The sequence below is a fragment of the Amphibalanus amphitrite genome, unplaced genomic scaffold, assembly GCF_019059575.1.
Source record: "Amphibalanus amphitrite isolate SeventyFive unplaced genomic scaffold, NRLGWU_Aamphi_draft 000255F_arrow, whole genome shotgun sequence".
Lineage (NCBI taxonomy): Eukaryota > Metazoa > Arthropoda > Thecostraca > Balanomorpha > Balanidae > Amphibalanus > Amphibalanus amphitrite.
In genome coordinates, this window is record NW_024881750.1 from 468,301 (window position 1) to 493,016 (window position 24,716).

At 46.5% G+C, this 24,716-nt stretch overlaps 1 protein-coding gene across 1 annotated transcript in view; it reads left to right on the top strand.

The window, feature by feature from the left end:
- The window catches only part of LOC122386558 (antigen WC1.1-like), a 46,190-nt gene that overhangs the window by 18,431 nt on the left and 3,043 nt on the right, over positions 1-24,716 (top strand). The window contains exons 3-6 of the mRNA XM_043375847.1: positions 7,008-7,183; positions 8,909-8,999; positions 10,993-11,162; positions 21,826-21,910. Coding sequence (XP_043231782.1) covers positions 7,008-7,183; positions 8,909-8,999; positions 10,993-11,162; positions 21,826-21,910 — 522 coding nt within the window. The remainder of the gene's footprint in view (positions 1-7,007; positions 7,184-8,908; positions 9,000-10,992; positions 11,163-21,825; positions 21,911-24,716) is intronic.

Consider the following 24,716-nt stretch of genomic DNA (forward strand, 5'->3'; position numbering starts at 1 on the left):
CATATGATAGCCCTTTTGGTTACGATAATTTCTCTCATTGGTCTTATTGTCATGCCACTTATGGATTTTCCGTAATTTTGTGTTATTCACACTATGTTCAAATTGCCCCACATGTTCAAATTACCCCACCCTACCCTACCCAGTAGCCACTCAGATGATTTGGGATCAATCAGGTAATAAGCGTACTTTCAGACGACCAGGGGCCCCCAGTCAACCAGGGGTTCCCAGGCGACCAGGTCCTCCAGATGACTAGGGGCCCCACTGCCCCAGGCGACCAGGGCCCTCCAGGCGACCAAGGGCCAATGCGATCAGGTCCCCAAAGCGATCAGGGGCCCCCAGGCGACCAGGGGGCCCCATGAGACCAGGCCCCCGGCTACCAGGGGCCCCCAGGCGACCAGGGGCCCTCTAGGTGACCAGCGGCCCTCAGGCGATCAGGGGCCCCCAGGCGACCAGGGGATCCCAGGCTACCAGGGGCCCAAGGCGACCAGGGTCCCCCAGGCGACTAGGGGCGACCGGGGGCCCCAGGCAACCAGGGGCCCCATGCGACCAGGCCCCCCGGCTACCAGGGGCCCCCTGGGCGACTAGGTACCCCCAGGCGATCAGGGGCCTCAATATTATGCAACCAGAGGCCCCCCATGCGACTAGGGCCCCCTAGGCGACTAGGGGCCACAGACTATCAGGGGCCCATACGACCAGGCCCCCGGCTATCAGGGCCCCCTAGGCAACTAGGGGCACCCAGTCGATCAGGGGCCTCATGCGACCAGAGGCCCCCCATGCGACCAGGGCCCCCTAGGCGACTAGGGGCCACAGGCTATCAGGGGCCCCCATGAGACCAGGCCCCCGGCTACCAGAGGCCCCCTAGGCGACCAGGGGCCCAGGAAACTGGGGGCCCTTGGATGACTGCAGGGGCCCCTCGGGTACCCAGGGCACATAAATGAAACTTTAATATCAATTTTTCTTCCGAGTAAAAGACGTTTTATCCAGTGTTTAAAAAATATCCTGGGGCCTGAGGGACCCCCTGAGCGCCGAAGGCGCTCAGGGGGGGGCCTTGGCCCCCGTGGCCCCCCCCTTGGGTACGTCACTGCACACATTCGATAGCTTATGAGAATAACATGCCTTGTGTGCTTAATGCAGGAAAATATTTTTTTCACTTTTTTAGAAACAGCAAAAGAGTTGTCAACAAGCCATGTCAACTATCTAAACAATTTTTATGGAAACTGCTCTAGCTAGCTTAAAGTTCCACAACGTTTCCGGAGCACCGTACCCAAACTCAGTTCATGTTACAAGAAAAAACAGTAATAATGCCTCCTAATTTTGAATGAAATATAGGTATGAGTAATTTGATTTGGAAAGCAACAAATTTCCGCACATCAGTTTAGCAAAATTACTATTTTCTTCAGCCATCAGGTTACACAAAACTATAGTAAACTTTATGATCTAGTTTACACAAAACCAAAGCCCCGATTTTAACAAATGTAGATTAAATTTAAACAATTTTAAAAAATGTATCGTGGAGAAAATGAAAAGTGTAGATTTGTAAAGCCGGGATATTTCACGGATTAGGCACTTAAAGAAATATCTTCACCTTTCTTTGAGCCACCAGCCTTCACCCAAGTTTTACACGAATGTAGTGAAGCAGACAATGTGGCAACTCAAAATTGTGATGGTTTGAGATAATTATGACGGTAAAAGAAAAAGCAACACAAGGTTCCTTACCCTCGTTTTTTCACATGGGTTCAGATGAGGCTTCAACTGTTGCCGACCTGAGGAGCTATAGGGACTTGAGCTTTCCAAAACTCAATTTCTAAGGGCACTGAGCAGTGTTTGGCTTTCACACGAATGCGATAGTAAGTTATATGAAGTTGACAAGGCAAGCAAAGCAAAGCATGATGCCCCGCGCGTCCGCCCGCGACCACGCCCCGCGTCCGACTCCCGACCGCCGCGTGACCCGAGGCGCCCGGCGGTCACGTGACCTACCGGCCGGGACTGCAAACGGCCTTCACCACCATTCTTGTATGACGTCATATCCTACTGAGGTGCTGATTGGTCGGAATTAGATACCTGAAGGTAATTATCTGCCGTAGTTATTTTTGTTTCATTGTTTTGCGTGTTTTCTTATATGAAATGTAATTAAAAAATTTGCCATATTTTAATCACCATTAAAACATAACTGAATAGGTATGAAAGAGAACTCGATATATACTTTCCTTATTTTTAAGAATTCCGGAATTAGATACCCGAGGGAGCAAAGAGGGAGCAAGTTGCCACGCTGATTTGATACCTCATAGTCCAAAGGTGGGCTACTAGAACCGAAAATTGCTTTGTTTGTAAATAAATAAGTGATTTGAGGGCAAAGAATGCCCGGATTTAAACTTCTAAAATTATTTTGAACATAAAATATTTCAGTTTGAGGGATGTTAAGGCCTCAAAGAGTAGGTACTTTTTAGGTATCAAATAAGTTCCTCTGCGAAAGTTCCGTCGTGAAAACGGCTTATAGGTATTTTTTGAAAATAATTGACATTTGATAGTAAATAGAAAGTGAAAAATGGTTCAGAATAGATAAATAAGCAAAAACGTGATTGTATCGGTAGGTACTCTAGGACCTTGCCGCTTTCTTCCATCGGCATTGAGAGGAACAGAAAGAGGCCGTTCTTGCGGCAACTTACCGGCACCCTGATTATCAGCGTTTTGATCTATAAAATGATACAGATTTCTTCAGCCAGTCTTACTGGCAAACTTAGGAGTTGTAAATGATCATAGCTGTGCTGAAAAGTTGGGCCCAGCTTCATCCATTTTTTATTTTGGTAATTTTTACCTTTCTACACTCCCACTGTGCATTCCTGTGTTAATTTTCAACATATTAACTTTTACTTTTTGAAAACAAGTTCGGAGATCGAAATGATGCTACATTAAAAATCATTTTAAATTGCATCGGATAAGTATTTCATTTTTGCATTGGTAACTTGGTGGCAAAGTCACCCCATGTGGCCTGCGATTCACTTGGAAAAATCGCTACCAAAATTTTTAGCTAAATGAAGTGACAAATGCCAGTTTTGTTGAAAATGCTAACTTAACAGCCTTGTCATGATCAACCATACCAAGTTTCAGCATCGCAGTTGGTCTAGAACATGGTTAGATAATAAAAAAGTTCGGACCTCTTCAAATTTAACCATTTCAATGACTCCAATAAAATGGAGTCCAGTTAAGTATTTAGTGGTAACTTATCTCTCAGTGAGGGTTATGTTGGAAGGCCCATCAATTATCTTCCATTTGTGCATACAAAGTTATTACATTCTTCGTAAAATATCACTTGAGATCCCCGTAAAGCATTTTTTTTAGAAGCATGGCAAAGTAACCAAGCAAGGCAAAGTCGCCCCCGTTTACGGTAATTACCTTTGACTCAAGAGAGCCACGACATTAATTATGCCAGCATCGTGTTCCCCTCGTGGAGACGCGTCGAATGAAATATAAGTTGACCTTAAATGTCATGTTGAAAATTTGACCTCAGGTCAAGGTCATGACCTGACCGAAAAGGGTCATGCTGCATATCAATCGATCCGTATCGTCGAGCTGAACATACCTGACTTGTTTTCACCGCTCTAGCACGTCTCTATCAAAAGTCATAGTAAAAAACTGCTGGTGACCTTTCATGACCTAAGATGACCTCAGGGGCACACAGAGGGGTCACAGCTGCAACTTCCCAATTTAGTGTGTCATGGTAGAACCGATGAACCGATGTTTGAGAGGGTTTAGAACGGCATTCGTCCAAAAGAGGTGCATTTCAATTTTATCCCATTGACTTAGGTATCCCTAACAGAGACGTCGCAAAATTTACCTGACCTTAGGTCACAGACATCAAAAATCCGAGACATAAATTTAATACATACTGTTAGGTACTTCTATCAATCTCTGAAAGTTTCGAAGAGATCGTTCAATCGGTGTAGCCACAGCGAGCCTTTGAACTTTTTTTCTGAGGTAAGGTCACTACTTGACGTGACCAGGGCCTCGTTTCATAAAGCGAGTCCGTAACTTACGCCGGTTTTAGGTCTTGTATTGCAAGTGCATGTGAAGCGATGACGACAGTTTGAATCGTTGAATATATTTTTCTTGCAAGCAACAACAGAAGGGAGAAGGGGAAATAAATATATCGCTTTACATGCACTTGCAATACAAAACCAAAAACCGGCGTAAGTTACGGACTCGCTTTATAAAACGAGGCCCAGGTGACCTGACCTTGAGCGACCCGGATCTAACATTTTCAGAACAGGTGCGGAAAAGATGGATCAACAGGTGTACCAAAAATGGTGGCGGCGCGTTGGCGAAAAACCTGAGGGGGGAGAGGGCGCGAAAACGCCCCTTCCCCCCGCAGTGTGGCGTGGGTTAAGAAGCAATCGTTGATCATTTGAATAATCTATCAAGGTATCAGATATTAATGCTTAATCAAAACACTGAAATAAATTAATAAAATTAAAATATGTGTTGAAAAACATAAAATTCGCAATTCAGTTAGCGTAGTCACAAATAATACCAAGCTGCCACGCCGCACATATTACATTCAGTTCTACCGCAGTACAGACATCTAACGAACGAGTGTGACCAAGGAATGTTTTAAAGTAAATTAATGTCTGATAGCTTGATGAATCATTCAAATGATCATTGATCAACGATAGCTTCCTAAGCTGGAAGCCTACTAAAAACAATTGTGAGCTAATTTTGACTAAATCTGCACCTAATATGCACTAAATGTGTACCAGATAGCCGTCGTGAAAACGACTAATATGTATCCCGTTTTTTTTTTAATTCGGTTGACCTAAGATTATCCTGGGTCGTGACAAACTCACGCGGACGGCGTTGGATCACGACAAAACTGTATCCTGGAGCCGAACATTTTGTTTTTACCTGCCCTGAAAATATCATGACCTGGACCCAGATGACCGATGGCTTATGAGCTTTTTTGGAGATAATGTCGGGTCATAAATGTCACTTCAAGAAGTTGTAATAGGTCCCGATTTTCCCGCCACCTGTCATTGACCTCTTGAATGAGACTCAATGACCAAGAACCTTAACCCGCGCCGGGCCGGTGCTCTGAGATTCCGCGCCGGGCCGGGGGGGTGTCTGAACACCCCCCCCCCCGTCTAACTCGGCTCCTGGGCCACGTAGCGACACGCGGTAAGCGGCATTCGAAAGAACAACCAAAATAAGGACGAAAACACTTCAGTCATTTTTGGGTCAGGTCAAAGGTCAGGTCACCAGAGGTCACCAAAGGTAAAATGTTGACTATTTCAACAATTTGGAAACTGCCAACGGCTATCTCGGGAACCGATAGAGCTACAGCGCCGCGGAAAAGCGCATTCGATAGCCCTTTTACAGACCTTTCTGAATAATGCTCTCAGATTTGACCTGACGTCAACGGTTTAGCCTCCAGAGGGCAAAAACTCCAAAAATAGCCGTTTTTACGAAAAGCGTTTTTTCGGCTATAACTTTTGACTCAAAAGAGCCATGACATTACTTTTGCCAGCATCGTGTTCCTATCGTCAAGACGCGTCGAATGAATTATAATTTGACCTTGAAAGGTCAACTTGAAAATTTGACCTCAGGTCAAGGTCATGACCTGACCGGAAAAGGTCATGTTGCATATCAGTCGATCCGCAACGTCGAGCCGAACACATCTAAGGTGTTTTCAGCGCTCTAGCACGCCTCTTTCAGAAGTTATTAGCGAAAAACTGATAGATTCTGTTCGTGACCTGAGATGACCTCGGGGACATAACGAGGGGTCAAAGTTGCCATTTTCCGGTTCAGTGTGTCAATTGTACCTACATCTCGATGTTTGAGAGTGTCTAGAATAGCGTTCGTGCAAAACAGACGCTTTTCAATTTTCTCTCATTGACTTATAATGGAGAGGCCGCAAAATTGACCTGACCTTAGGTCACCGATATCGAAATTCCGAGATAAACATTTTATAGATAATGTTGCTCTAATCAATCGCTGAAAATTTCAAGGCAATCGATCAATCGGTGTAGCTATGACGAGCATTCCTATTTTTTCTGAGGTGAGATCACTTGGCGTGACCTGGTGACCTGACCTAAGGCGACCTGGGTCTGAAATTTTCACATGTGCGGAAAAGATGCACAAACAGGCGTGCCAAAAACGGCGGCGCTCCGCGCCGCCGTTTTTGAGATATCTGCGAAAAACCGCAGGGTGGGGGTGTTCAAACACCCCCCCGGCCCGGCGCGAGTTAAAACTGGATATAGCAGCGGCTTCTTATCGTCACGGACAACACGCTCGTTTTCCTGCAAAGCTCTAGCTCAGAGGCCGAGAGGCTAGGGGTCCAATCGTCTCCGCCCCCCCCCCCCCCCCCACCTTACTTAAGCGGCTGCGAAAACGCCATGTCGTCTATAATTGCAATAGAAGGGCGACGGTTAAAACATTGCAGTTGCTTTTACACTACTGTACGGAATGGTGAGCAGCAGCTACATGAAAATTGGTATGCGCCAGCTAATCAATTCATGCTGCGTGCGTTTAGCCTGGACGTATCTTCGAACCCTGGGGTGCAACAGTCGCGATATTAGTCCCATCAAGAGAGTCATGAATTCTAAAAACATGGACTTTCTCAGAGGTCCTCATTACCCCCACCGCAAGGCCTCCATTACCCCAAAGGGGGCATGCCCCATCATTTGCCGACCCCTGACCTAGCGTCACCAAGTTTGCGTAGGGAGAGATTTCCTATGGGTCCACCTACCCTGTAACTTTGGTGGTCCTAAGCGCCATATGGACTATGGAGCCAATCGCCAGACGCCAAGGGCTCCCCCCCCCCCCTCCCTCCGCGGCTTCCATCTGGCCGTCCGCGTTATGAAAAAGACTCTGGGCTGGCGATGGTTAGACTTCAATATCCAAACGTTCGTGGCACCATTCAAACATGTGTTAGGTATCATCCGGTACCGGTCTAGCGTGCCCCCCACCTGACGTTAGACGCCGCAGCACCGACTGACTGTGCGGTGTGCCCGCAGAGCCCGTGGCCGGCGACTACTGCACCAGTAGTGCCGTGTGCGCTGCGTCCATCACCAACGCACAATGCACCAGCAGTACGTGCCAGTGCTCCAGCGATCACTGGCTCAACAGTCCGACAGAGTGTCTGCCGGGCGTGGCGATCGGCGCCGCATGCACCCAGCTCATCGAGTGCCAGGTGAGTATCACCACCGTCCAGGTAAACCACTACCCAGTGAACCAGGCGGCAGTGCAAGTTTCGGCTGTCATTCCTCTCAGAAAGAGGGCATTCAATGTTTACAGGGTGTCCCGAAATTGATGCGCGGTTGTTTTATTCTGAACACCAGTATTTGAATTTATGCCATGGTTTATTTACTATTATACATAGTCTATAGACCTACTTAAGTTGTCTACAATGCCTCGTGCGCTCCGACATGTCACACATCAGATTGTCGAGAGTTTCTCCTTTGATACTTTGCCATGCCACTCACGCGTTTTTGAACAGCGTCTTCTCTTAGCTGTCGGGCGGGAGCCTGCTGAGCTCTTGTTTGACAAACATTCAGAGGTTTTCGATCGGGAACGGGTCCGGTCTGTTGCCAGGCCATGTCCCCTTCTCTCAGAAGCTTGGGGACTTCGCTCAGCACCAGTCCTGGGTCTTCCTAGCGTAATGAGCCAGAAATTCTTCCTGCTCGAAAATATCTCCGGACATGTCTGGCAAAAGCTTGGCTTTGGTTTGTGACCCATTTTCCTTTTCCCTCTGCATCGCAGTTGCGTCAGTGTTCGCCAGCACCTCGCTGACAAGTTATCAGCGGTCACGGTCTGTCCCTGCGGCGCCTGGTGAAGCTCAGAGAGGCCTCTGTAGCCCATCATGCCCAAACGAGAATCCCCAGTGGATGCTTCACCGTTTCGACAATGCGGCACCTGTAAGCTGTTGTTGGCCCAGAACCGGTCGTCGGGACGGTTAGGGACTTCGGAGAACTCCAATGGCGCCTTGTCACTGAAAAAGACTCACCTCTAGTCCTGAATGGTACAGCTTTGGTGGTTCTGGGCGAAATCCAGCTGCCTCGCTTCTGGACCAGGGTAAGCCAGGGCTGCATCTTGAGGTTGAGCGACTTCAGCTTCAGGGTTATGTCTTCAGATGCCGGTGGATGGCGGATTTAGATGCCTGGTGCCCTGGTCCAGGTGCCCCTGGTGCCGGACCCGGTAAAATTACATTCGTTCAGGACTCAGGAGGGACAACATAAGGGGCGTTCCACGACAAATCGACAAATAAAAAATTAAATTTGCACCCTCATATTTTATTTTTCGTTGAAAACTGGTGTAAAGGGTTGTGATGGGCGGGGAAGCCAGCTGTGGCAAGGATTTTTTTCTTCGAACAACGGTTTCCGAGATATAGCCTCGGGCAATTCCTGCAGGTCGCGCTGCAGCCCTATGTTTGGCGGCCTATAACTCAGAAACTATTGGTTTTCTACGATAAAAATTTTATATGGTTCAACTCACAATCAGCCAACAAACATTTTGGCTATCTCGGATTTTCAATTTTTGAAAATTTTGATCACGTGACCTTTTGACCTATTTTTCGAAGAGTGACCTTAATATTTTCCCCACTGAAAGTTGCAATTTTGTCTGATGACGATTAAAGCCTTATCAATTGTCATTCATATGCGAAAATAAAAAAGTGGATATCGCCCTGTGTTTACCTCAGGTCAGGTCATTTTTATGACCTGTCCATTATTACGAGCGGACGGCCATATATTATAACAGGCCGCACCAACCGCGCATCAACTTCGAGACACCCTGTAGTTCCCGGCCGAGGCCGACTACCTGCCATCGTTAGATACATGAGCCCCACCCCTATGTTTGGTTGTCTGAGCGCGTGTGTGTCAGAACGGACTCCCCAGACCTGTCCGTTGCTGTCTGGCAGACAATTACCTCCGGCTCCGAGTGCAGCTCCGGCGGTCTGTGCGCCTGTCCGGCCGGCACGTGGCACAATCCGGATGGCAGCTGCCTGCCAGGTGAGTTCCGGAAAACAGCTGTCTCAAATGTGAGCTCCAGGCAGCAGCTGTCTCACATGTGAGCCTCACATGTGAGTTCCTGACACAGTTGTTCGAAATGTTCCGGGCACCCATTGCATTACCGGTGAGTCCAAGTGCCATGCATGCGAGACGTGGGCACCGGATGCATTAAGGCCTGGCTACACTATGCGTTTTCTGCGTGCGTTTTTTGCGAGTTTGCGTGTTTTGCGTAATATCGTTCTAGAAAAAAAGGTTATTATTAATTTACCTTCTTTAATATTTATATAAAAGTTAATGAAACGTTTATGTTAATTAAAAGTTTATATGAAAAACATATAACAAAAACGTAATGTCGTTTCTTTTTAGAACGATCTTAAGTCTTAACCCGGCAGGCGGTGGGCCTCCCAGCCACCTTCCGCGCGGTGGGGGGGGGGGGATTTTTTGCCCCCCCCGTATCTCCGAAACTACTGGACGGATCCGGAAAATTCAAACGGCGTTCAATAGCCCTGTCAAATTTGTCGAGGGAAACCAAATTTCATTGACCTCGGGGTCACCGATGACGTCACAGGTCAGATCAAAGATAAAATGTTTCACCGTTCACGGGGCTTCTAGGGAAAGCGCTATAACACCGAGTAAAACGCATTTTGTCGAAAATTAGCGATAAGGCGCCAGTTTTCTAGAACATATGTTGCTATTAGAGGTCACTGGTCAAACCAGGTCAGGTCACAGGTCAGGTCACCAAAGGTCACCAAGGGTCACCACATGAGCCCAACTTTACTAAGGTTATGCGATGCATGTTTTATGGCCAGTTTTTCATTTCCAACTCAATGGTGTTGGTTATAAGACCATCAGGTACGGTTTAGGTCACTTTCTGGTGGAGGTCAGGTCAAGGTCAGGTCAAAAAAGGTCAAATTTCAAACTTGATATTTTTGCATAAAATGGGTATCGATTCGATGCAGCTCGTCACGGGGAGTCTAACGGTGGTCTTTGTTTTGCGCTACGAGGTCTAGAATTGCTAAAAATTGAGTTTGAAAATTTGACGTCATCAATTTTGAACAGTTTTTTTCGCTATAACTTGGCCAAAAAAAGAGGTATCGATCTCAAATTTCGTATGTAGATAGAAGGCGGTGGGGACTATCACATATATTTCGTTTTTTTCGAAATTCAAAAAACTTTTTGGATTTTTCGGCTATTATATTCAAAAAATCTATTTTTTGATTTTTGCGGGTCAAAATCCAAAAAATTCGAAAAACCGAAATAGCAGTTTGGTAGCCCTTTTGATTCCACACCTTATATGTCTGAAACATTTTTCTGTATCTCTAAAGCTGTAGGCCTGACAGGCGACAGCTCTTCCCGCGAAACCTTTTTTTGGGTCGAAAATGGCAAAAATGACGTCACTCTGACGTCATTGGCGGCCAACCTATCATAGCCTTTGGAAAAAATTTTTGGTCACCATGTGCGCTAGCTGCTCCCGGGAGGGTACTGAAAGTTTGGTTACGATCGGCGCAGCGGTTCTCGAGATATATTGAAAAAAACTAAAGGGGGGGGGGGGGGGCAAAAAAATGCCCCCCCCACCGCCTGGAAGGTTAAGCAAATCACGCAAACTCGCAGAAAACGCACGCAGAAAACGCATAGTGTAGCCAGGCCTTTACAGGTGACTCATTCATCTGTGCAGAACGCCCTATTATTTGGAAACTTTTGCGACAATATGCAGGCAAGTCAACGTTTCCCATAGGTAGTTTCAGACCACATTCCTATATGTTTTCTTTGCATTGAATTTTGCCGTTTAAAATTGACTAGCAACTCGAATCAATATTCAATTATAGTTCCTAAACAGAGCTAACTTCCTCCACATTTGTCTCGTTTACTCGGAGCTCGTTTAAAAGGCACGCAAGTTTATTCTAAATATTTGGTGCAATGATTGATAGGTTGGATGTGCTGCCGTGCAGCGTGAACCCTGAGTGCGGGGTTTGACAGATCGGATGTGTTGCAGTGAAGGCGCTGGGCGAGGCGTGCAGCGTGGACCCCGAGTGCGGGGACGAGACCACCACGTTCTGTTCGTCGGCCGTGTGCGCGTGCCGGGCCAACCACGTGGCCGTGAACGGCGTGTGCGAGCCGGGGAAGGCGATGGGAGCGGCCTGCACCATCAGCGCAGAGTGCACGGTCAGTGACCGGCCACCGACACCGGAACAGTCACCACAAACCACGCTTAAAGGAAAAAGTTCACTTTTAACCCGCGCACCGACGGGGGTCTGCGCCAACTTAGAACCGACGGGGGGGGCGGATGACCGCCCCCCCCCCTGAGATCTCGAGAACGAAGCAAGATAACGACAAGTGGTAAACGACATGGGGTACGCACGGACAAGGTCTACAATTTTTAAAAAGGTCATTTTCAGGTCAGGTCAAATATGACGTCACAGGGGTCAAAAACGTCAAAATGGCGGCGCTAGTGTTTTTTTGCGTTTTTTTGTTTTGTTTTGTTTTGTCGTTTTTTGTTTTTTTTGGCTAGTATGTTTTTTTTTTGGCGGTGAATATATGTAGTTTTTCTCGAATAACTTTCGAATTGGTAAAGCTAGGAACAAACTAAGGGCACCATCGTGATTCTCTCGTCAATCCGCATCGAACTTTATATATATGTTGATCTCGAAAGGTCAAGGTCAAAGGTTGCCTTAGGTCACGTGACCTCATATCATTCGATGCGCCTTGACGAGCTAACACAATGAGACCATCCGCGCGGCTGTATGTTGTTCCTGTAAGGAGTTATTGGCAAACAACCTTTGGTGACCTTTGATAACGTCACATGACCTTACAGCTGCCCCACAGCAAAACAGGCCTCAAGGAAGTGAAGGTTGATCGTATATGAAGTCATGTTTGGTATATGGGGCCATTCTGACGCATTTTAGTGGAAAAAACAGGGAGTTGATTTTCCCTCCATTATTGACTTATAATGGGAAGGTCGAGAAATGGGCCTGACCTTAGGTCATCGATATCAAAATTCCGAGATATACAAATTGTAGCTACCAATGACGTTATAACATCCTGCGACTTTCAAAAGCCTCCGTCATCTACTGTAGCTCTGACACTGTGGCAAAGGTGCAAACAAGTGACTTGAGGTTGGGTCATTCAAAGTGACCTGATGACCTGACCTTTAAAGTTAGGAGCTTCAAACTTGCACACCGTGTGTAAAACTGATGAGGCAATAGTCATATCAAATTTCGCGGCGCTGCAGTATTCCCGCTATTCGCGAAAAACCTGAGTCAAGCACAAATCAGGAGCTTTTACGGCCCAACGTTCACCCTAGGCAAAGATATTCCATGTCTCGTCCCGAAAAAATGCATTGCTGAGGAATGCAGCCACGTCATCGCCAGCCAATCAGCATGCTGCTTACAGCCAATGGGTTTGAACTACGCAATATGATTGGTCAGTGCGCAAAATGCTACCGCGTCCGGCGTCAAACAATATTTCACATAGAGCAAAGTTCTTCCTATATTTAAAGATAGAAAATAATATTTTTTTTAATAAAAAGGGTTTTATTTTCTTTGCTGATTATTTTGAGCATATTAAATCATAAACCCATTGCAAAAAAAACTAATCTTGGGAAAGTGAACTATTCCCTGGGACCGGTTAAATATGAGGGATTTTGACCTTTACATTTTGTTGATGCAGCAGGTTGAAATCACGGTAACCGCTTCTTATTCAGGATGACACAGGGCTAAACACATTAAAAAATTAAGGATGTTATTAAACAGCTTAAAACAGCTGATCAATAACGCGGATCTTTTTTAGTTTATTTAGGTAGGTAGGTATTACCATACTCTTTGTATGAGCAAGCCCCCTTGTTTAAGAACGCAGAACAACAGAGCATTAGCGCTTTTTATATTACATCCTTCTTGAAAAAATTCCAACTATCCTCAAAAATTAAGTGTGAAAGTTCCGGTAGACCCTTGCCGCACTGGTGGTCTGCCGTCTGAGTTTTCCATGTCGTGCTGGGAGGGGGGGGGGGGGGGGCGTTTTCCCGCCCCCGTCTAGCTCGGCTCCTGGGCCACGTAGCGACACGCGGTAAGCGGCAATAGAAAGAGCGTAAAATACTGAAGGAAATACTTCAATCATTTTTCGGCCGGGTCAAAGGTCCGGTCACCAGAGGTCATCAAACGTAAAATTTTGCCTTTTTCAACATTTTGGACAAACCGGCGCATCACTCGGGAACCAATTGAGATCAACGCTTCGGAAAAGCGCATTTGATAGCTCTGTTAACGCTCTTTCGCAAACATGTCCTCAGATTTGACCTAAGACCAACGTTTAAGCCTCCTGAGGGCAAAAACTAAAAATGACTTTTTGTAACAAACAAAAAATGTTCGCGGTTATACTTTTGATGGAAGAATGTCACGACAAATATTTTGTCAGTATCGTGTTCCTCTCGTTGAGACGCGTCGAATGAGCTATAATGAATGACCTTTGAAGGTCATTCATTTTTCAGGTCATGTTGAAAATTTGACCATAACAAGGTCATAATATAACCTTACTGGAAAAGGCCATATTGCATATCAGTCGATCCGTATCATCAAGCGTAACACATCTGATGTGGGTTCATCGCTCTAGCATGGCTTTATCAAAAGTTATTGTCAAAAAAAAAAATGCTGGGAGCCCGAACTTTTTATGACCTGAGATGACCTCAGAAACACAAAGAGGAGTCAGGTGCAGCTTTTCGTCCGATTCGGTGTGTCATGTTTACCTGTAAGCCAACATATGTTTGAGAGCGTTTAGAGCGCCATTCGTCTAAAAGAGACGCATTTCAATTGTCTCCCATTGTGATTGAGGTATAATGGAAATGTCGCAAAGTTGGCCTAACGTTAGGACACACATGGGATCGAAATTTGAGATATACCTAGAACAACCAGGTAACTGATCTGGTAGCTCATTACCTTAGCTTTCTTCGAATAACACATCAGAAACGGGTGGCATGCACAGTTCTTGAGATATGCCGTCCGATTTGACAGGACATCAGATCGGGCATTTTACCCCACCCGTGGGGCATAACGCCCAATCCTGAATGTTTCATCACAATTTTGATACTCTGTCAAAATAAGGTAGTATTCATCCATTCCCCATTTCATTAGACCTCAACTCGACAAATTGCATCATTAAAAACACCTTAAACACTGCTGTCGCCACCCCAGTCCTTATTCAGTCAACGCATGTCACTGCTCTGGTGAGCAAAGATCAAATCTCGCAAATAAATCATTCTAGACGATTCCAACCAGATAATTGCATATTTTAAAAGAATCATGAGCATTAGAAACATATCCCGTCACTCACTTTGAGCCTAAAATGCCCGCAATAACCCGTGCTGTATAACTCACATTGGCCCATGATGGGCGCTTTGCCCCACACCAAAGTGGGCGTATTACCCCAACAGCACATTCAAAACAAAATTTGCCAAATTTAAGCCTGCCACAATTGTGTTGCAAGCAAATAAAGGCTTAAACTTCAAAGCATGGCTTAAATCTGCAGATTCAACATAACAAAATTTTATTGCCTTCTTCAATCTCTATCAGACAAAGCTTTAGCACTACGAAAGCTTTTAATTTCTAAAAACATCAGAAATAAACCAATATGTATTTTATGTCCAGAAACCCCCACTTGTGGAACCAAAAAAAGGGAGCATAAGCAGATTCCTGCGTGTTCTTGAAAGTGGCTATCAAGGATTCTTTGAAAAGTCTAGCATCTCACAAATAAGAGGGGTGAGCGTTTTACCCGCCCTGGGCGCTTTGCCCCACTTTACCCTACCATTAATCTTATCAATCGCTGAAAGTTTCAAAGCGATCGTTCATTTGGTGTAGCTATGGCGATTGGCGAGTATTGCAATGTTTTATGACAAGGTCTCCTGACGTGACCTGGTTATCTGACCTTGAACGACCCGGATCTTAAATTTTTTATGACATGTGCAGAACAGATGAATGATAGGTGGTGCTAAAAACAGCTGCGCGTGCGCGCCGCCATTTCTTTATATAGATATTCGCCAAAAACCCGAGGGGGAAACGTAAAAACACCCCTCAGGACGGCACGGGCTAAGGAAATAGAAAATGGCATGACGTCTACGTCAATTTGAGCTGACCTTTCGCAGCCAATCATATGTACGTAACTTGCGGCAGAAACATAAATAGAGAGTAGAGACAATCATAGAATAAAACCGATGTCAAGATGAAGGAACTGTCATAGCGTAACACACGCAAATGTAGAAGTGGACAAGGTGCAGCTTTGCATGCAAAGACTGTTATCCTTCATATCACTAATGCCATTACTAATGCATCCATTCAGTCAAGTATGTAGGTATGCAAATCGGCTGGCCAGTCCTAAGGAAAATTCCACCGTGTAAAGTTCAAACGCAGTAATTACTATAGGCACCGTAAACCGGGGTGAGTTGATATGGATTTTGAGGTTTTTCTAGATTTCTTTAAAAGCCACATTCATTTACGGAATTCTTTTTGTGCCAGTTTCATGGCACATGCCTTGGGGAGGCAATCAGCAAAAATGAATAAAAAATGTATATATTAAACCCCTTTTTTAAAACGCCAAAGTTCATATCAACTTACCCTCTGGGGGTGGTGAGTTGATATGGTTTTGAATTTATCAAAATTTCTCTGCTAAAGAACCTCAGAGGTAAGTTGATAAAATGCCAGTGTTTAAAAAAAAAGGATGAGACAACACATCCTGAAAGAAACCATCAGGAAAATGGTAGTAGTTTGGCAGCAGACCTCACATTCATGAAAACGCAATCATGTCCAACACAACGCTATCAAAATGGCTTGATTTTAGCAGCATCATTTTTTTTTTTTTTGCTTTGTGATATTTAGTTTTACTTAGAACATTCTGAACTTGGCTAGTCACGTGTCCTCAAGCCAACGGTATCAAAACTGGCAATATATTTTGGAATTACAAGTGTATTTTCTTGTAATTAAAACACATTGTCAGTTGCGGGTCAAGGTTGATATGCCTCTGACAGAGATAATGGATTGAAATGAAAGCATACATATACTTCTGAGCCTTTGTTGACTGGTAGTCAACAAAATATTAATGGAGTGAAGTGAAGCGAATCTAATTCGGACTGTATTCTATCAGGGGAAATAGGCGACATAAAACAAAATTCGGCATCAAAAGCTAAAATTAACCCTCGCACTTATAGGCGGTCGAACGGACCATCTCGGCTTTTCGCACATAACTCACGCAAAAAGCGGCCGATCGCGACGAAACTTTCAGTGCCTCTCGAGTTTATCAATTTTACACATGTTCTAAAAATGTCATGACCCTGACCCAAATGGCTTTTGACTTGTTACCTGATTCTCGACACCATGCTTGGCCGGAAACGCGATTTGGCGTATGTCGGCTCACATTATCCGCGCATTTCCAGTCTTTTAGTGATTGTAACGTCCAAACATGTGAAATGATGTTGGTCCCATGCAGTATTGTGGGTGTCAACTGTCAAGGTCACCTGAAGGTCAGGTCAGGTCATTGACCTTTGGTGACCTCGGTTCACTTTTTTGGAGTTTTACATGTTTCTAGGGTAGTTTTTTTCGGGCCGATTTCGAATTTAGCGTGCATTTGATCATTTACGAAGTAGTTTTAGTGCCTTCGTAACATGTTACGACACCGTCAGTGGTAGTTGACACTTGACACTCCCTATGGATAGCCGGCAGGACACCTACTAGTTGACCTGACCTGACCTTGCCTGGCCTAAATGTACGAAGACATCTGTGATCAAAACTAACATGACATTCGTGATCAGCAACCCCCCAAAAATAATAACAACCTCGCTTTACGAACTTCAAATAACCCCCTATTTTCCCGACTTCTGGGTAATTGACCTGACCTGGAAGGTTAACCAATGACCTAGGACCTTAAAGTTGGTTATCATCGGCTTCCTCGCGTCTCGGGCAACACGCTCGTTTTTTTTCCGCGAAGCTCTAGCTCCATCAGGGGCCAAACGACGATGGGATTCCAACGGACCCCTGTATTGTATTGTATTGACAAAGGCAGACAACTCCACATGGGCGTGGCTATTCTGTGTCTCTAGTCACAGAGAGTTAAAAAGAAAACATACATCAGGGTAAAATGGGAATAAAATTCACCATCAGAAATCACACACCCACGCACACACCAGGCACCCAATGCACACGTCATACGCAATCAGATCACCGACAATAACAGCCTCTCGGAACCCCATCAGAAGTGCGCCTTTACTGCTTTCTTAAAACTGTCCGGGTCGAGATCTAATAGGGCAGCGGGCAGCTGGTTTAAAAGCGCGGTCGCTTGGTGTGAAAAGGCCCGCTGCCCAGCCGCAGTGCGCGAAACCGGTGGCCGTAGGCGACGGTCATTCCGGGTGGTGCGGTCACCACTGGCCCGCGACCCCGCGTTCGTGGCGAACAGTGAGGCGAGGACGGTCGGTTCACCGCGCACAATCGCACCGCGCGCGACAGTCACCGCGGCGACCCGGTACATGTCACTGGCCGATTTGAGGCGCAGGTCATCCCGCGCGCGAGATACGTGGTCGTACTTTTTGAGGCCGGTAATAACTCTTGTAGCGAAGTTAATAATTTTGAGAAGTCTGGCACAGTTATCGGCAGAACAGTTTCCGTAAACAGATATGCAGTATCTCACGCGCGAGATGACCAACCCCTGAACAATAGTTTTCAGTGCGTGCTGCGGGAGGAAATGCCTCAGGTGGCGGAGACCGATCAGGAGGCCGGTACAGTGGCGAACCACGTCACTGACGTGTGCGTCCCAACTCAAATGACGGTCAAACAGCACGCCTAGGTTCTTAACTGTCCGGCTCTCCCGAACAGTCCCACCACCGACCCGTACGCTGACAGGAGGGAGGTTACGGGTGTTCTGACGGGTGCCGAGGAGAAGGATTTCAGTTTTGGGCGCGTTGAGTTTTAAGCCATGGGCATGGAACCAAGCAGACAAGGTGGAAAGGGTAGATTCCATGCGTTGGATGAGGTCAGGAAGATTGGCTTTGACATCGGACAACAGGATTTGGGTGTCGTCAGCGTACTGAGTCACATGGGCGTCCGGTGCGTGCAGGCTGAGGTCGTTGGAGAAGATGGTGAATAGGAGAGGACCAAGGACGGATCCCTGGAACACTCCCGTGGTGATAGGAAGGGGATTTGAGACCACTCTGGCGCCGGAAGGAGAGCAGATGGAGACTGACTGGGAATGACCATGGAGATACGAAGAAAACCAGGATGTGTCAATGTTATATTGCTGAAGTTTGCTAAGGAGCAGAGAGTGTGGAATAGCGTCAAAACATTTGCTCTGATCCAAGAGGCACAGGAGGGAAAGGTGGCTACGGTCCATGTTGGAGAAAATACTGTTAGTAACAGAGAGCAGAGCGGTCTCGGTTGAATGGTGGGGACGGAAACCGTGTTGGGATGAGGATAGGAGATGATTGTCGGACATATAGGCATACAGCTGTCGCTGCACCACACGTTCGACAATCTTGGCTATGACGGGAACTATGGATATAGGACGGTAATTGGAGGGCAAGGAAGGGTCGCCGGACTTGAAAATAGGATGCACCAGGGAGTGTTTCCATGAATCAGGGATTTCACATCTGGTAAGGCACGAGTTAATGATGTGGAGAAGGACAGGGCCGATGGCGTCAAAACATAGGATTAGGATACGGATACAAATTCCGTCAGGCCCACAAACACCGGAACGCTTCATGGAGAACATTACCTCCCGCAGGCCGGCCAGCGTGGTGCCGCGCACGCGGAAGCCGCAGGCGCCCACACGCGGCAGGCGACACGGGACAGCGGGCGGGGGCCCCAGGCTGGCCAGTGGCCAGCTCATCAGCAATCCGAGCACCGACACCAACAAAGTACGCATTAACCTCGTCGGGAGTAGCGGCAGGAAGACTAGGGGCACTGCTACGCTTTCCGGCGATTATAGGGCGGATCACACGGTACAGTGAGCTGCTGCCATGCTCACGGAGCCTAGCTTCAACGTCCGCTCTACAATCTTGCCGGATCGCCGACCTGACCCTCCTATCAAGTTCGCGAAAGGTCGGCGATCTCCCCTCGCGGCGCAGTACACCCCTCCGCTGGGACATAAGATCGAGAGTCGCCGCGGTGACAGCCGGCGCTTCGGGATTCCGGATGGTAGCGATTTTAGTCGGGGCATGTCTATCTAAAACGGATAGCAAACGATCAGTAAAGAAGGACCACATAAAAGAAACCGGATAGCTGCTAAAAACGCACGACCAGTCCACACTGTACAAATCGCTAAGCAATGCATCTCGCTGGATACGTTTGAGCGGCCTAAAACGCAGACGGGATGGTTTTTTAACACGTTTCGGTAAAGATAAAAGCAAGCGAACGACATAATGAGGGCTAAAAGAGCATTTTGACACGGCTAGACGACGGATGATGTGTTCAGAGTTGCAAATAACTACATCTAAAAGTGAACCGGTGTAAAAGGTGGGCTGCATCACATGCTGATATAAATCAAAAGACTGCAACATTTCACGGAGTCGGTCCAGGCCAGGGTTTGTACCTGTGTCTAACAGGTTGCAGTTTAGGTCACCCATGATAAGAATCGGCCCGGAGTGTTGGAGCACTACGCGCTGGTACTGCAGCTCCAGCTCGCCGATGTCCGCCTGGAGTGCCGCGGCCGTTCTCCGCGGCGGCCGGTAGACGGCGGCGAGCGTGAAGGGCGGGCCGGCCGACGGCTTCACTCGCAGCCACAGGGACTCCAGCAGACAGCTGGCGCAGTCAGCTGGCGGCTGGGAGATGACAGCGGCCTGGTAGCTGTCACGGGCCAGGATGGCCACTCCACCGTAGCCGGCGTCCCCGGGCCGGTCGGCGCGGTGCAGCGTGTATCCCGGGAAGGTGACGAGTCGGGTCGCAGTGGCGGATCTAAGCCAGGTCTCGGTGAGTAAAAAGAAGTCATGGTCGAAGCGATTCAGCTGGTCATGTTGGAGTGATGCGATCTTCGGTAAAAGGGACTGGATGTTGATCATCCCAATCATCAAAGTCCGTTTGCGGCCGTCGGCTGAGGAGCGTCGCCACGCGACTCCCCCTCCTATGCGTTAGACGCTGGCAAAACACGAATACGGGCGAGGGTTAAAACACCAGTCAATTTCTTTATATTGTTTGTTCCATTTCATTTTGTCACTCATTCTCTGCTGGCAACTGCCATGCAGGAAAACTTATCAGTTTCACGAGATCAGAATTCCCGCGCTGTTAGCCATACAGAAACGACAGTTCTGTCATTTTCGAAACTACGGATAATTATAACAATTTTTTAATCTATATGTATATAGGTGTTCTATAGTGTTCCTTTGTAGCTTGTAGAGAGCCATCTTGAGACTTGACAGGGAGATGTGCTGTGCCTTTTGCATGTTAGGTATGTCCACAGAAAAAAAAAACTTTGGTGTCACTGATGTTAGTTGTCGGACCTTCGTCCCCGTCTTGAGTTGAGATGTCAGTTTCACAACGTTTCGGCCAGTTACTCTCCGGCCGTCGTCAGGTGTTCTTTGACCCTCAGAAGGACCTGAATGTTGGTGGCATTGCGCCGTACGCGTCATACCGATCGAAAGGTCCTGTGGTCAGCGGGAATCGAACGCGAGTTTCCCCGGTTATAGTCCACGGTTCTAATCTAAACACTCCACTATCGAGACAGATCTAAATACGGCCGGAGAAGTTACTGGCTGAAACGTTGTGAAACTAACATCTCAACTCAAGACGGGGGCGAAAGTCCGACAACTATAGCATCAGTGATACTAACAGGCCTCGTCTCAAGCATTCAGAAAAAAACTAAAGCTTTTGGGGGTTGATGGGGTGATGTGGGGAGATAAAAGGAGAAGAGTTGGTCTAATTGACTTTGTCTTACCTGCAGACCCATATTTCATGCTAATTTGCATGCATACCAGCCTGGTATCAGCCACCACTTGATGGCATATCAACTCACCACCTGTCACTTTTTTAAAATTATAAAAAAAGCGTTGTTATAGGTGAAACCCAAAACTATCTGGGATCAACAGCAAATTGATGGTAGTATCTTTCCCAGTGCATGTTGTTCCATGAATATCCACCGTCTTTGCTGTAGGGTGGGGACTTTTCCTTAGTTTCAAAATCAGAAGAAAAAAAGGACTTTGAAAAAAGTAATGTGTTAAGAAGGCACTGCACCACATGCATGCCTTTCTCAGCAATATGCATCACTTATTGGCTGCTTTACTTCACAGAAAAAGAAAACTGAAAATTGGTTTACAAGTGGATGAGCAGCACACATTTTAACATTTTTCGAGCAATTTATATCAACTCACCACCCCATATCAACTCACCCCGGTTTACGGTACTTGCCATTTCAACCAACGTCTATAAATTGGACTTTTATTGTTTCAATGTTGCTACTAAAGGAACTATCGCTGCTATATGTGATGCATTTGATGCCCTCTGGTGTGGGGTTGATGACTGGGTGAGCGCCATTCTCAGATAGGTATATAGGGGATGTTCCAGTGGCTCTTCCAACCTTTTCTAAGCTCCTCTAACCTCCTCTCGTTTCAAGAAAATTGTTCCCGTCGCTCCTCCAAGCTTCTCCCGATTTGACATCTCACCATCACTATTTGTCTCCTTCCTTATCTCAAAGGAAAGTTGGATTTTTGGATGAGGCTCTGCGTATGACATATATTGGCGCGTCTAATACAAACGTGAATTGTTTGTTAGCGAGATTTGAGCGGCAAGGAAATGAGTGCTCCAGTGACCTCCTCCGAATTTTTTTAGGTTTCCACTGGAACATACCCATAGTAACGGCAGTGCTGTGTTTTCAGATGGTGACGGCCAACACCGCCTGCACCAGCGGAGTGTGCGCATGTGCATCGGGCTATTGGAACAACGGGGGCACCTGCCGACAATGTGAGTCGGCACAGCGCATAATTACGCTGCTTCGGACCCGCGGGCCAACACCGCCGCGACACCTCCGCACCAGTCGGAGAAAGAGGCCTACAGGATTGGCATGACACACAGCACTACGACCCATTCACTTACGACCCATAGCACTACGACCCAAATATGAGTTGCGACACATTAAAAATGTGTCGCAAGTGCAACTCATATTTCCTATTCGCGCCCGACATGGTCGCAAATAGCTCAAGAGGGGAAAGAAAGGGGAAAAGAGAGAAATGAAAATGAAGTTTTGCTGAAGCTTGCAATGCATGTGGCAGGGGATGCCAAATGTCGTCACCGACTGCAGGGGTGCCGAATCCAGCGCGGACCTCGAATATCATACGAGATAGCCCGCAAAATTGGGGCTTTCGCCTTCTTTCGCCTTCGGTGCATCACGTGACCAGTTTTTACTTACGTAAACGTGTTGGATAAACGTTCCTGTTCGAGCGATTGAGTGCTTTTCGTATAGGTTACCTTTTTGGGATCATATTTCATCTTTTCAGGCGTCGCATTTTATGCCATTTTTAATATGGGAAAACTCATAGACTTATTAGTGACCCTCCCCGGTCGCTAATCGGGAAGAGTTCCCTATTAGCGTTTTTTTTTTTTGCAATGGTTTGTCAAAATGCTCACTACAATTAAATTAGTGGATATTGGAGCAGAAAATGACTATATTTTAATAGAAAAATGGACGATCTCTCCGAAAATCAAGTCAGTAATGCGGTGGCACCCATAGAGCGTGAGCAATGACGGTTCAAATTAACCCGCGCCCCGTAGGGCTACCGGCGGACCCTACCACCCGTAGGGGGGGGGGGGCGTTTCGGCCCCCCCTAAGATCTCGGAATTTTACCGGCCGATTTTCAAAATTCAAACGGCGTTCGATAGCCCCACCGGGGAACTACCTTGTGACCAAATTTCATTGACCTAGGTCAAACCGATGACGTCACAGGTCAGGTCAAAGGTCAGATTTTCACCGTTCACAGGCATTTCAAGAAATGTGTTGTGAAATCGAGTAAATTGGTAAGTTATTGAAAACCATCGATGGTACATTGTTCGCAAACACATACGTCGCTATCTGAGGTCACTGATACCAGGTCAGGTCACAGAGGTCAGGTCACTGGGGGTCACAATATGAAAGTGTCGTGTGATACATGTTTTATGGTCCATTTTACATTACAAATGCGATTATGTGGGTCAGGCAGCCTTTGGGGTCAGTTAAGATTATGTTCCGGTGAAGGTCAGGTCAAGGTCAGGTCAAATTAGGTCAAATTTCAAAGTTGATATTTTTGCATAAAATTGGTATCCATTCGATGCAGCTCGTCACGGGGAGTCCAATGGTGGTCTTTGTTTTGCCCTACGTGGTCTAGAATTGCCAAAAATTGAGTTTGAAAATTTGACGCCATCATTTTTGAACAGTTTTTTTCGCTATAACTTCGCCAAAAAAGGAGATACCGATCTGAAATTTGGTATGTAGATAGAAGACGGTAGGCACTATCACATATATTCCTTTTTTCGAAACTCAAAAAACTTTTTGGATTTTTTGGCTAATATATGCGAAAAATTGCATTTTTGATTTTTGGGGGTCAAAACTCAAAAATTCCAAAAATCCGGTCAATTGACAGTTTTGTAGCCCTGTCAATTCTACACCTTTTATGTCTTGATCATTTTTCTGTATCTTCAAAGCTGTAGGCCTGACAGCTCTTCTCGCGAAGGTCTTTTTTCGGTCGAAAATGGCAGAACATGACGTCATTCTGACGTCATTTGTAGCCAACCTATCATAGCCTCTGGAAAAAAAAATTTTGGTCACAATGTGTAAAATTGATGCCCGGAGGGGTCCGGAAAGTTTGGTGGCGATATCTCCAGCCGTTTAGGAGATGTCGACGGAAAAGGACAGGGGGGGGGGGCGTTTCGGCCCCCCCTACGGGGCGCGGGCTAAGGGGGTCGCTAATTAGGCACCTTACCCTATCGTCCCCAGACCCCAACTTAATTGCATTGGTATTTGTGTGGAAGGCGGTGTAACGAAAGAGACGCGTCATTAGGTACTCCCCTCCGGTTATACTTGCTATAAGTGAAAAGAAAATATCATAATATGACCGTTCTGTTTTACTTGGTACGAATAGGCATTAAATGAATAATGTACCTAATACAGGGTGTCCCATGAGTTCCTCCTCACCTAAATTTTACTTTTAGAGGTTCTCTTATTTAAAGCCACGCTTAATTTATTTTGTAACTGAGCTATTGGGGTTGCCATGGCAACTGTGAATGTGCTCCACGGTAACTAATTCGTCTAGACAAAATATTTTTTGCTCGAGAGTTCACTTCCTGTGGAGACGGCTTACGCCGCAACATAGAGGTCTCCGATGCGGGAACGTCTCGGAATTTAGTCCGCACTGGGCCATTCGCGACGGTTGAGGGTGATTGAGGCCATCCAGTCTGTAGCCAATGTCTGTCGCTAACTGGACGCACAGTCAACAAGTGACGCCGATGATTTGTCGAGAGTCAATCGCTGCAAGTTTATGGTCTTTTTTGTCAGCTTTCACGAGTGAGCCATGTGGCCAAAACTGTGTGGCGCCAAAGTGGCCGTCAAAAAGGTCTTAGCGTTAGAAAGTTGGTAAGCAGGCTTTTCAGGATGCATTACCAGCTGTCTAAGAGTATTATTTCGGGGTACCTAGCTCACGGTCACTTGGGCTTAAACTTAACGGAGGACGCAAAACAGTCGAAAATGTCTTAAAATGGCCAAACATGTGTTTCGTTATGCCTGAGGCTAAAAAAAACT